The sequence below is a fragment of the Mus caroli genome, chromosome X (genome assembly GCF_900094665.2).
Source record: "Mus caroli chromosome X, CAROLI_EIJ_v1.1, whole genome shotgun sequence".
NCBI lineage: Eukaryota > Metazoa > Chordata > Mammalia > Rodentia > Muridae > Mus > Mus caroli.
Genome location: NC_034589.1, coordinates 129,412,570 through 129,425,104, shown reverse-complemented (window position 1 = coordinate 129,425,104; position 12,535 = coordinate 129,412,570). Strand labels below are relative to the sequence as shown.

General features: G+C 40.7%; 1 protein-coding gene across 4 annotated transcripts in view; it reads right to left on the bottom strand.

Moving 5' to 3' along the window:
• Positions 1-8,145: 8,145 nt before the first annotated feature.
• Positions 8,146-12,535, bottom strand: part of Mid2 (midline 2) — a 98,567-nt gene continuing 94,177 nt past the window's right edge. For 2 of the 4 annotated variants that reach the window (XM_029473304.1, XM_021153074.2), the window contains exon 10: positions 11,860-12,379. In XM_029473304.1, the coding sequence (XP_029329164.1) occupies positions 11,977-12,379 (403 nt within the window). In that variant the 3' untranslated portion in view covers positions 11,860-11,976. Of the gene's footprint in view, positions 12,380-12,535 lie in introns of all 4 variants that reach the window. The other 2 variants (XM_021153072.2, XM_029473305.1) reach the window with 2 other exon arrangements.

The following is a 12,535-nucleotide window of genomic DNA, read 5'->3' as shown; positions in this document are numbered from 1 at the left end:
GCACGAGAGCCACGAGCCACGAGCCGAGCCACGGTCTTGGTCCTGGAGGTGGGGAAAGGGGAAAATGTCTAGGGAAAGGAGGCGGTCCAGAGGGAGGTGACTGGATTGAAAGTTTAGGAGGCTCTGCAGAGAGGGAAGGGGGTGGGGCTCAGAGAGTAGAAAACTGTGCCTAGGGCAGTTTTTTAAATGTAATTTAAGTTTTTACTTATTCACTTTACATCTCGCTCACTGCCCTCCCCCTTCTAGGTCACATGCTCCCACAATCCTCCCTTCCTCCCTCCCCTTCTCTGAGTGGGTGGGGCCCTCCTGAGTGTCCCCACCTACCACTTCAAGCCTAGGTGAGGCTAGGTGCTTTCTCTCCCACTGAGGCTAGACAAGTCAGCCCAGCTAAGTAGAAAATATCCGATATACAGGCCATAACAGGCTTTTGGGATAACCCCTGCTCCAGTTGTTCAGGACCCACATGAAGGCCAAGCTGCACATCTGCTACATATTGCATATATTGTACATTGGGTCTAGGTCCAGCCCATGTATATTCTTTAGTTGGTGATTCAGCCTCTGAGAGCCCCAAGAGTCCATATTAGTTGATTCTGTTGGTTTTCCTGTGGAGTTCCCTATCCCTTTGGAGTTGCAATCTTTCCTCCTATTTTTCCATAAGAGTCTGCAAGCTCCATCTACTGTTTGGCTGTGGGTGCTGTGAGACCCGGACTTAGAGCATTTCTCTCTGGGAGGTAAAGCCCCTAAAACATTCCCCCAAGTTTGTTTTCCCTGATCTCTAAAAATACAGCTAGAAAGAAGCTCTTTGTTCTCTATAGCCAGCAAAAAGCCTTTTTGTTTCAATACCTTACAATCAGAGATGTGATAATTGTAAAAAGACCTAGCCAGGTGCTTGCCTGGCTCCCTGTGCCTAGGACAGCACTCCCCACCCCCCACCTCCCCACCCCCACCCACGTCAGAGAAGAGCTGTAGCCAGACTCCTCCCAACTCCTCCCAATTCCTCACTTTTCCTTTAAAAGCCCCCTACTGTTACCACTGGGGAGCGAACTCCCCTGCCCTGCCAGCGGGGGTGGGGTGGGGGAGTTCATCCTCAGCCAGCTGATAATAAAACCTCTTGCAGTTTGCATCAGGTGTGGTTTTCTCTCAAGTCATTGGGATGTCGGCCAGCTCATCCCTGGACTTGAGTGGAGGCCCAGCTTCGGGGGTCTTACAGTGTCAGAATCTGTGTGAGTCAGCTGCTGGGTGGAGTCTCTCAGAGGACAGTTATACTAGGCTCCTGTCTGCAAGCAAAGCAGAGTTATAACATAATAGTGTTAAGGATTGGTGCTTGTCCATGGGATGGGTCTCAAGATGGGCCAGATACTGTTATTTGGAAATCTTCCTACTCTAACAGGATTCCAGAAAGCACCTGGACTAGACCATTTTATCAATGCTGGTGCTTAAACTTGATTACCCCATACTAGAGTTAGCTACTGCTAAGACCCTTGTGGGCAGTTGGTAAGATAGGAATCTGCTGATCTGGATTCCAGAACCATCCTGTTCTAAGGAAGCCTTAATGATCTTTATGTCATATGATTACTGAATGGATTAAATAAGCCACTACATTTCAAGTACTGAACATGGTGTTGGGCACACTCTGAGAAATCCATCAATGACAGTCTTGTGATTTGGAAAGTGCTAAATTTTGATAATCTGCTCATCTAGTTTATGATTTCCATGAGACCCAGGACTGTGTTTCTTATAATGGTTGCTGAACATGACACACAGACAGCACCTGACACAGACACTAACAATACGTGATTTGATGAATAGATGAATGAATGAATAAATGAATGAATGAATGAATGAAGTGGACAATATCTTAAACTAGTGGCTTAACTAAGAGTCTTTCCTCTGCCATGTAAGAAATGTACATGTAAGCCGGGCGTGGTGGCGCACGCCTTTAATCCCAGCACTTGGGAGGCAGAGGCAGGCGGATTTCTGAGTTCGAGGCCAGCCTGGTCTACGAAATGAGTTCCAGGACAGTCAGGGCTATACAGAGAAACCCTGTCTCGAAAAACCAAAAAAAAAAAAAAAAAAAAAAAAAAAAAAAAAAAAAAAAAAAAAAAAAAAAAAAAAAAAAAAGAAAGAAAGAAAGAAATGTACATGTAGTAGTTCAAAGAGAAGTCCACAATAGAGGAAGGTGGCATATAGGATAGGTGGGTTGCCCTACCAAATGACTTGCTCCGGCCTTAGGAAATAGAATGTTTTTGCTACTTTCCTATATATGAGAATCTGTCAAACAGCTGATCTGACTTTTAAAATGGAGTTATGTGTTTGTGGCTTGTATATCTAGTGAGTAAAGAAGGGTGGAAGGAGAGGTCTGAATAGGAAATCTCAAAAATAAGGAGAGCACAAATAGCCCACCATGAGGGTGCATAGCTGTAATTCCAGTACTCTGAAAGGAAAGTAAGTGGAGAGTTCTAAACCAACCTGGGCTAGGCAGCAAGACTGTCTATAAACAGCAGCAACAACAAAAGTGTGAAAATAGATGGGGAAGGCAGTGCTCTGAGTGAAATGAAATATGTGTGAAGGATCATTACTATAAACAAAACATCTTAGGCCACTGATAAAGTAACTGTCACATCATCTCCCTCTATGTTGAATTTTAAAGTGTTCGTGATGATTGTATCCTCATATCCCAACATTCTTGGTGGTAGCTATGCCAATTACACTTATATAATTGTATTCACAAAGTTTATTTAATGCAAACTCATACTGTTTAGACAAGAAGAGACCTTGAAATTATCTGTCTAAATCCAGGCACAGTGAGACACATCTGTAATATCAACACTGGAGGAAACTAAGCCAGGAGACTCATGAGTTTGAGGTAAACCTGGCCTAAAAGTAAAACGTTACTCGGGAGCATGCATGATGGCCAAATGGATAAAGATGCTTGTCACAAAACCTAAAACCCTGACTTCAGTCCCTGGGACTTACATGATGGAAGGAGAGAACGAGAACAGACTCCTGAAACTTGTCCTCTGACTCCCACATGTACTCCATAGCACAAGGACATCACACACACAGTGATAAACAATTTCTTGTTTTAAAATTTTTTCATGCTGGAGAGATCCCTCTGTTAAGAACACTTGCTGGTCTTCCAGAGGAACACAGTTCAGTTCCCAGCACCCATGTCTGGAAGCTTATAAAGACCAGCAATTCCATTTTCTGGGCATCTGATTCTGTCTGCTATCCTCCATGGGCACCTTCAGATATCTCTCCCTCCCTCCCTCCCTCCCTCCCTCCCTCCCTCCCTCTTCCTTCCTCCCTTCCTCCCTTCCTCCCCTCTTCTCTTGAGCACACACATATAGGGAGAATAGATAGATAATTATTCATGCAATGCAATTTATAGTTGAAAACCTAAGAGGGCAGAACATCTCTCTCCCTCCCTCCCTCCCTCCCCTCTTCTCTTGAGCACACACATACAGGGAGAATAGATAGATAATTATTCATGCAATGCAATTTATAGTTGAAAACCTAAGAGGGCAGAACATTCAGCCCCTGTGATTCTCTGACCTTCTAAATCCATTCCAACCTACTGTTTTATAGGGACTGGTAATAAGGAAAGGACACGTCTAACAATCAGTAGGAGGGAAGGAGAACAAAACTTTTTCAGCAGACCCTGACTTTACTTCCTTTTGCTTCCTACGGCTCCCACTTTTACCTCAGGAAAAATCAAACCTTATAGAAGGGCTTTACTCCATCATCCTGGCATCCCTATACTTTCCAAGTAAGCCCTGCAGGCAATGGCCCACAACCACTCTGAGTCTTAGAAGAATGCCCAGGATTCTCTTACCAGAGCACTGGAGACTGGGAGACTGAAAGGAACAGCTTCAAGGCCATACTGCGTTTGCCCTCTCTCATAGGAAAGCTGTCATCAGTCGATTTCGCTTTGCCTCTGATCATATGGGTTCTGATGATCCAAGGCTTTTTAACCATTTTCCTCAGAATAGATCATAGAAAATAAAGCCAATTCATAGTGTGTAAGTAGAGTAATGGAACACTCTCTAACACACACAGCAGTCATAGGGACTTTTGGAGGGTGAAAATTCTTCATATATGGCACAAGAGTAACCCAAATCTACACTTTCTGACTGCTTTTTCCCCCTTCATTGAATCTAAAAGCAATTCATTGTATCTTGACCACTGTACCAGTTAGGCCTTGGGTTTAGTGTCTTGCCTTGTGTATTTAACAGCTGCTTGCTATAAATTTCACACTTCTGGTACATTACAGCACCTTCCTTTATCCCTGAAGGAGCTGAGCTGAACAAAAAGATGTAAATTATAATGGGTTGTTTCCTGCCAGTCTGCATCAAAAGGAAAGTTGCATTTTCTGGGTTTTCTAATCTAGCTGGAGATGTGGCAGATCTGCTCTGCAGTGTGTTATGAAGTCTGCTTCTCAGATAGCAGTTTGCATCTCTATTCCATCATCTGAAAGATCCATTTTGTTCCAAAATATGTCTACTGTAAGCATGTCACCACACTGCCAGCTGATAGATTATTTAGTTTTTTTCTTTCTTTTCTTTTTTCTTTTTTCTTTTTTTTTCTTTTTTTTTTTTTTTGAAGGCTGATTTCAAGCTTCCTATTCTCCTGCCTCCACCTCCCAAGCAGAGATGACAGGCATACGCCACCACATCTGGCTCAGCTGACCCTTGAAAACCTGAAAAATTAAAAATTTGCCCTCCTTACCTTGGCACAACTGAATCATATCTATGCAATTGATAAGAATGTTACTTCCCATTCTCAATGCTGTGAGAAAATACCTGATAAAAGCAATTTAAGAAAGGGCTGTTTCTGACTTACTAGAGGATAGAGACCATGAAGGTAGGGACGTTATGTCAACAGAATTTTGAGGCAGTTTGTCCCATTGCATCCACAATGAGAAATGAGAGCAAGAAACACAGTCCTCAGCTAGCCCTCTCCTTTGTATTTAGTCTGAAACCCCAACCTATGGAATAGTACTGTTCAAATTTACATTGATTCTTGCCTGAAGTGGAAACTTAAGGGTTCTTTGGAAAGTCATGCATCAGATGATGTGTTTGCTAGGGTAAACATGTGAAGGAATGTTTTGCTGAAGCGGACATAGATGAAGGCTAAGGCAGACTCGTAAAGGAATGTTTTGCTGAAGCAGACACAAGTGAAAGGATGTTCTGCTAAAGCAAGCACATGAAAGGACATGCAATGAATGATTCTTCACTAACTACACGCATGTATTGGTCCACCTTATGCTGCATAGTTGAGCTCCATTTATCGGGACTTCATAGAGAGAATCACACCAAAACAAACAAACAAACAAACAAACAAACTCAAAAAACCAAAACAACTTCTGGTGGTGTGCTGCAGCTTCTTGCTACCTCTGCTGCCTCGGGCTGATTGTCATATTGGCAGATTGATGTTAGCTGAGGCAGACTCATGTGCTCAGGCAAGACACATGGTGAGGAAAGATCCATGAAGGACATATGCAATTTGGAGGGAGTATAAATAGGACTCAACAGTGACAGGAGCCTGCATAGCTAAACACTTCTTAGTCTCCTATCTGCCCTGATCTTTGCTTCACTGAGAGAGGCACAGCTGAGAACTTCTCCTGGCATCCCTGTTGGTCTGAATTCCTCCTGCTGACTTGTGCCAATTCAGCTGAGGCCTAGCTGTTCCTGTTAGGTTGTGTCAACGCTGCTGTTGTCCCGACACTAGACTGCTGGTGAATCTGTGAAGTATTTGCAAGTGGATCAAGCTGCAGCTGCTAACCTGTGAACTGAACTGCTGATTTCCTAACATGGAAGATGGGATTTGCTCCAAAGAACCATTTCCAAACAGGTACACTTCCCCTGTATCCTTTCTTTTCCACTAGCTCTGGTGGGTGGTGGGCTAGAAGGGAGGTTAAAGCATTTAAGAACCATCATTAAAAATAAGGTTTGAAGAAATTAAAGTTACACTTCCCACTTCAATTGACCCCATGCAGAAACTTCCATAGACATGTCCAGGTATTTGTGATTCTAGATTCTGTTAAATTTACAACATTAATACACAAGATAGGGGTATATAATTTGCCAGCATTCTTCTAGTAATACATTATTGGTGACTAATTTATCAATTCTTCCCCAATTGTTCCCTGATTTAAGAAGCCTGGTTTTAGGACTGGAGAGATGGCTCAGTGGTTAAGAGCATTGGCTGCTCTTCTAGAGATCCTGAATTCAATTCCCAGCAACTACATGGTGGCTCACAACCATCTGTGATGTGATCTGATGCCCTCTTCTGGCATGTAGGTGTACATGCAGATAGAGTACTCTGTAGGGATAATTTTTTCTTTTTTTTTTAAGATTTATTTATTTATATGTAAGTACACTGTAGCTATCTATCCTCAGACACTCCAGAAGAGGGCATCAGATTTCGTTACGGATGGTTGTAAACCACCATGTGGTTGCTGGGATTTGAACTCAGGACCTTTGGAAGAGCAGTTGGCACTCTTAACCACTGAGCCATCTCACCAGCCCCGGGATAATTTTTTCAACCTAATTTAATAAGGGTTCAACCTCCCATCTAGCCCACCACCCACCAGACGTAGTGGAAAAGAAAGGTCATTAGGATACATTCCCCAAGAATCCACAATGCACTACTCTCTATGATACATCTTGGTAAGAGCTTCTACTCTCATCTCTGTGTGTCTAAGAAATATTTCCTTTCTCAATTACTAATAACTCAGCAAATTCAGAGATCTAAAACTATATGGGGGAATTATTGAACTATATACTTTATTATAAATATTAACAATATTTTTGATCTAGCTCTCTTGCCCCCTTCCCAGTAGTGAAAAGAATGCAAGGAACATAATGGGGAATGAATGTTTCTTTTTTTGAGTAAATGCTTCTTAAGTGACCAGACCAAATAAGTCACAGGTGTATACTGTGACCAACAGTTATTAAAAGACAACTTTGATCCTCCATGCAGGGAAATTCACAGCTAGCATGCCATACATGTTGCTCAACTATGTATGGTACAAAGTCACTGACATTCTGGGACTGCTTCTGTTCCTAGGTAGGTGTGATGGTTTGTATATTCTTGAACCAGGGAGTGGCACCATCTGGAGGTGTGGCCTGGTTGAAATAGGTGTGTCACTGTGGGTGTGGGCTTAAGACTCTCACCCCAGTTGCCTGGAAGTCAGTCTTCCACTAGCAGCCTTTAGATGAAGACGTAGAACTCTCAGCTCTGCCTGCGCCATGACAGCCTGGATGCTGCCATGCTCCCACCTTGATGATAATGGAGTGAACCTGTGAACCTGTAAGTTAGCCCCAATTACATGTTGTGTTTTATAAGACTTGCCTTGGTCATGGTGTCTGTTCACAGCAGTAAAACCCTGACTAAGACAGTAGGGGAACATGAAGGACCCTTGCTTTTTCTGCTATCACACTGAATGAAGCTGGATTTTCTAAAAATCACAACATACACACATGTGCATGCTTTATCAAAACCTTAGTTGTAGACAACAGCTTCATATTTAGCAGTCATTCAGGCTAGTATTAAAGCATTAAACGCCTTGTGTTTCAAGTTTCTGTCTCCTTTGTGTATTAATTCCTTTGTCTTTGAGCTATGCATCCTTGATCTGACCACTTTCTTCAAGACATTTCTCTATTACCTTTGACTGATTCACTCCATGTTACATGACCCTTTAGTCTCATTGCAATGGTAACCCAGGTCCAAGGAACCTTTTAACTCTCTCAGACTCCTCCTACAGTCCAGTTGTTTAACAGTAAGTCCATCAGCTCACTTCATTGTGATCATGTTCTGGTCTTAATGGATTCTAGCAACGGAGGTTAATCGTTCTTTAATTCTTGCCTTCTGCCACAATATCTGAAGCTAGATGAATTGAGTTCCCTTGGTCCTTCATTTCATTAGATGTATTAACTATATACTTCTCCTAAAATCAAATTCTTCATGATTGGACCTCAAATGTAAGACCTTCTAGATCTTCAGTTGCTGAGCTCTCAACCAATTACATGCTTATTGGTACATACAAGTCCTTCCACCCTGAGTCATTTACCAAATTCTGGAAACTCATAACCATCATTTATTCTTTCCCCCACTAAATTCCAATGAAAGACAACCAACAACTCATGAATACATATATATTTATTTAATTCATAATATAGCATTTGGATGGGTTGGGATCTTTAGAGAAGGTAAGACTGTGTAATCCACAGATGTTCATATTTCTGTTACTAGGAGAGACACTATTGGTCCAGAGCTCCCAGTACAAACAAGCCTGGGGTAAAGCATTTGATAAAAAATAGTCCAACAATAGTCTAATAAATATTCTAGCCAATAACAATAACACAGCATATTTCTGAAGCTGGCAGACCACACCATAAAAGGCAGTTCTGCCTGACCTGATGGCAATAAATCTGGCCAACTTGTAATACACAGCCAAATACAGCCCAATGGCTCTAAGGCTGGAATTGGCTTCAGGAGCTACAAGTAAGTGTGGGAGTGGTTCATGTCTACCTGCCTCACATTTTCCATTCCTTGATAGAAGGGGTTCCAGCATCTAAGCTTGTTCAAAAGTCCATCCATGAACTGATCCATCCAGGTAGTCATATACAAATATGTAAACTGAGAGAATTCACCTAGAATGTCTGAGCTGAAAAGCATATATAAGTGATTTTGTTACAATATGAACTTCACTGCATCCAAAGACACACAATGGAATTACATAATAAAAACACAACCAGATGCAGTTATTCTTATAAGTAGCAAGAACATCAATGTGGCATTAAATTTTCTTTTGTAGTCTCAAAACAAGCTTAGCTTCAGTTTGTGCTTTCTTTAATAAGACAATATAAAAAGTGGAAACAAGCATAAATTGCAGACAGAAAATAGTTTTCTAGGAGAAAAAGTTCTGAATAGTTAGATCGAGTAAAGCAACAACAACCATGTTTATGGAATTATCTTTCTTGAAGATGTTAAATGGTCATGTTCCATTTGTGCAACTGGCTTTAGCTAGAGTTATCCTCTGGTCCCTTGCCAGTGTTCTATGAAAGTCTTTTAAGTTTACTGAAGTAAATATCTGGAACTCACCATAGCCCTCTGAGTGATTTGCCACCATTTTGTTTCTTGGAAGGCATTACGTGCCTCAGAAGCTAGCATTTCAGAGTCAAGCTTTATTGCTTCCCACAAACCTCATTTAATTTTTCAGTTTATTCAGTAGGCTTAACTCTGCCTGTAATAAAAACTTAAATCTACCTTCAAGAACAACGTTCATTGAAGTTCATGAAAATATGAAATGTAACTGTAGAATTATACCACGTGCTCCAAAGACAATTCTCCATGATAACTGCCAATCTGGAACAATGTTCATTTGTATGTATAAGCCCTGGTACATTTACAAAATAATAGCAATACAGACTAAAGTAACCAACTTGCCCCCAAGAATAACAAATATCACAAATGGACATCACAGTCAAACAGCAATTAGAATTATTCATTTCTTCGTTCATACATTCTTTCAACAAACAGCCAGCCAACTACTTTGTTCCAGACACTGTTCTGGGTCTTAAAAATACAACAACAAAAGCCACAGTGCTTACCCCAAGGTAGTCTCATTCTAGGAAAGATTATTATTCTACATTAAACTTTGTGTGATTCAGAATAACCTGAGAAGCTTGTCTCAAATGTAAGTTTCCTTATGTTCATATAGTTTAATTAAGTAGATCAGGGGCAGGGGCCAAGAATCAATTGTTTTAAGGAACAAATCACTAACAACACTTCTAAAATGGCTCTTTACAGGATGGCATTCTGAAAACACTTCCATATTATTGCTGGGTGGGGAGGGTGCTCAGTGTGCCAGGGGAGTGCCACAGGGAGCCACAAATGCCAATTCCAGGGGTCACTAGTTAGCTGAGAGAAGATGGGATGAGCAAAGGTAGTCTAAGCTGCAGTCCATAGTAAAATGAGTAGCTAAAGCTTTGTTCCCAGGACTAAAATGTAAAGAACACAAAAACAAATGAATGGTGTTGGAGAAGAGATGAACGTTGGTGGCACACATAGAGAATGCCAGGTGCTGTGCTCCGTAACTGATACGCACTAATTTTTTTTTTTACAGCTTTACATCATAAACTGGGGATCATTTTACAGAAGAGGAGACAGGTTTGAAGAAGTGCTTTCCTGAGGTCACACTGTTAGGTAAATGGCAGAGAAGCTAGGGCTATTTCAATTACAAGGCTGGGAGTTTTATCATACCACAAGCCAACTACCAGCACTGTTGAATTTTACTGAAATTGTTCATTTCCTGATGAGCTATAAGGTACATATAATCTTTGAAGGCAAAGAACCTGACTTTGCTACCTGGCATGTAAATCTAAGTCTTTCTTTTGTATTGGCACAGGTCTTGCTTTTTTTGTGGTAGATAAGCAAACAATCTGTAAGGATCATTAGGTAAGATTTACAGAGATATGTTGTCTCTTGTGCATTAGAGTGAGGCATTTGACACCAAGGTCTGCATTCTAGTAATATGTGCATTCTTGCAGCAGTAATGTGGCATCATTGAACAAATGAATAAATAAGAATCCACCATGCTAGTAGAACGAGGGGCTAACGTTTGACACTGTATCAAGGCTACATACAATCCAGGGAATGACTACTACTATCATTTAACAATTACACAGTACTAATCATTTTACAAGTGCCAAGACGTAGTTTTGGCTCCTGGAAGAAGGTTCTATTTCTCTGGCATTTCCAATTAATCTCTGCAACAGAAATGGTGAAATCACAGGCTGTGAAGCTCAACTTCTGTGATAAAAACGAGGATGGAATTTATGTTTTTATTTGTCATAGAAGGGATGCAAATGAATGAATAGTATAAACAAAATTCCAAAAATAATGAGTATTGAACTTATCAAGGAAAACAGCATTTCAGTGCTTTGTCTGAAAATATAAGTACATTTGTATACATATAGTTGTTGAACCTGTAACACTCCGTTCTTACTGTTCAAGTAAGGTGAGTTCTGAAGAAACTCCATTATACAACTCTATTCTTAAGCCTAAGTCTAGTAACTTTGTATTTGAGAATAACAAAACTATATTTCTTTGAAATAGTCTATGATAATTTTTAACAATTTAGATGAATCTCCTCCATTAAGCAGTATCAATGAAATTATGCTACACGAGACACTTCTATACCAGAATCAAATTTCTATGTAGCATTAGCATCTCTTGTGCAATCTTGTCCCCAGATCTCTCCTCATCTAACCAAGAGCTCTTCTCACTTCCTGTGTCTTGATTGTATGTGTTTGTACATGAGGCAACAGGGAAGAAAGAACAGCTGTAAGGGAAGGAGACTGGCTAGCCATGATGGTTTTACCTAAGAGTTAGGAATGGACAGTGTCATTTATTTTCCTTTTCCATATATTTCTTATTTAAATGGGCAAATTAAGGTTTATTGTGTATACATAATAGATAAAAATTATCTGCATTTTGCTCATAAAATGAATTCAGTCATTTTATATATTATATATGCACATATATATTGTTCTCAAAACACCTCATTTATTAGTTTATTAAAAAGTGACATATAATAAATGATAATTTGACACTGTGCAAATTCTACCTGGTCAAACTAGCCATTACTAGAAGGGCTAATTCCTAACAGTATCATTTATACTCCCAAATCACTGGGAATTTTAAATTCTCCAATGACGACAGAGATATTCTCTAGAATTCTTCCCTGGTGGCACAAACCCAGACTATTCAGATTAATTTGTTCTGAGTAACTCAATACATGAATTCAAACATAAGTTTTAATGCACAAAAAATTAAGTCTACGATATCTAGTTATTTCGAGTGCTTCCAATGGACTTTAGTGTGCATCTCATATATGGAGCACTAATGTAGGCTTAAGAGGGGAAGTGCTGAACCGAAGAGCCAGTGACTCACATGCTCTCTTGACACTTAATGGCAAGCTTTCATCCCTGAAACATAAGGGGATTCTTGAGGCCTGCAGTTGCATTCCTGCCGCTCAGGATAATCAATAAAATCAGGGGCAGGCAAGCCAGAAAGAATCATTAGGGATTTGTTCCAGATTGTGAATGTTGGACAAACTGGAAGAATGAAGGTAACATCAAAAGTATGAAGATGGAGAGAGTTAGCTGGGTCATAGAAAGACAGCATGTTGTTGTCATAATCCAGGAGGACGCCTAGACGCTTCAACTGTGGGGGCACATCCACCAGCATTTCCTTGTTGTTATGCCGAACCACGAAGTTACTGTTGCATCGAGAGAAGACCCAGGAAGAGGCATTCTTGCCAATCCATTCATTCTTTGGAGCTGATTTGTAGGCAATACCAATAGCATACCTAAGACAGTGGAGAAGACAGAAACATGTATTAACAATAGGAGTTGTTTAGGGTCTAGGAGTGACTCACTATGTGCTTCTTCTTCCTTAAAGCGTTTATACTTGCATGCAGAATGCTACTAAAATCAGAGCCTATAAAGCCAGCAGCTAGAGTGAT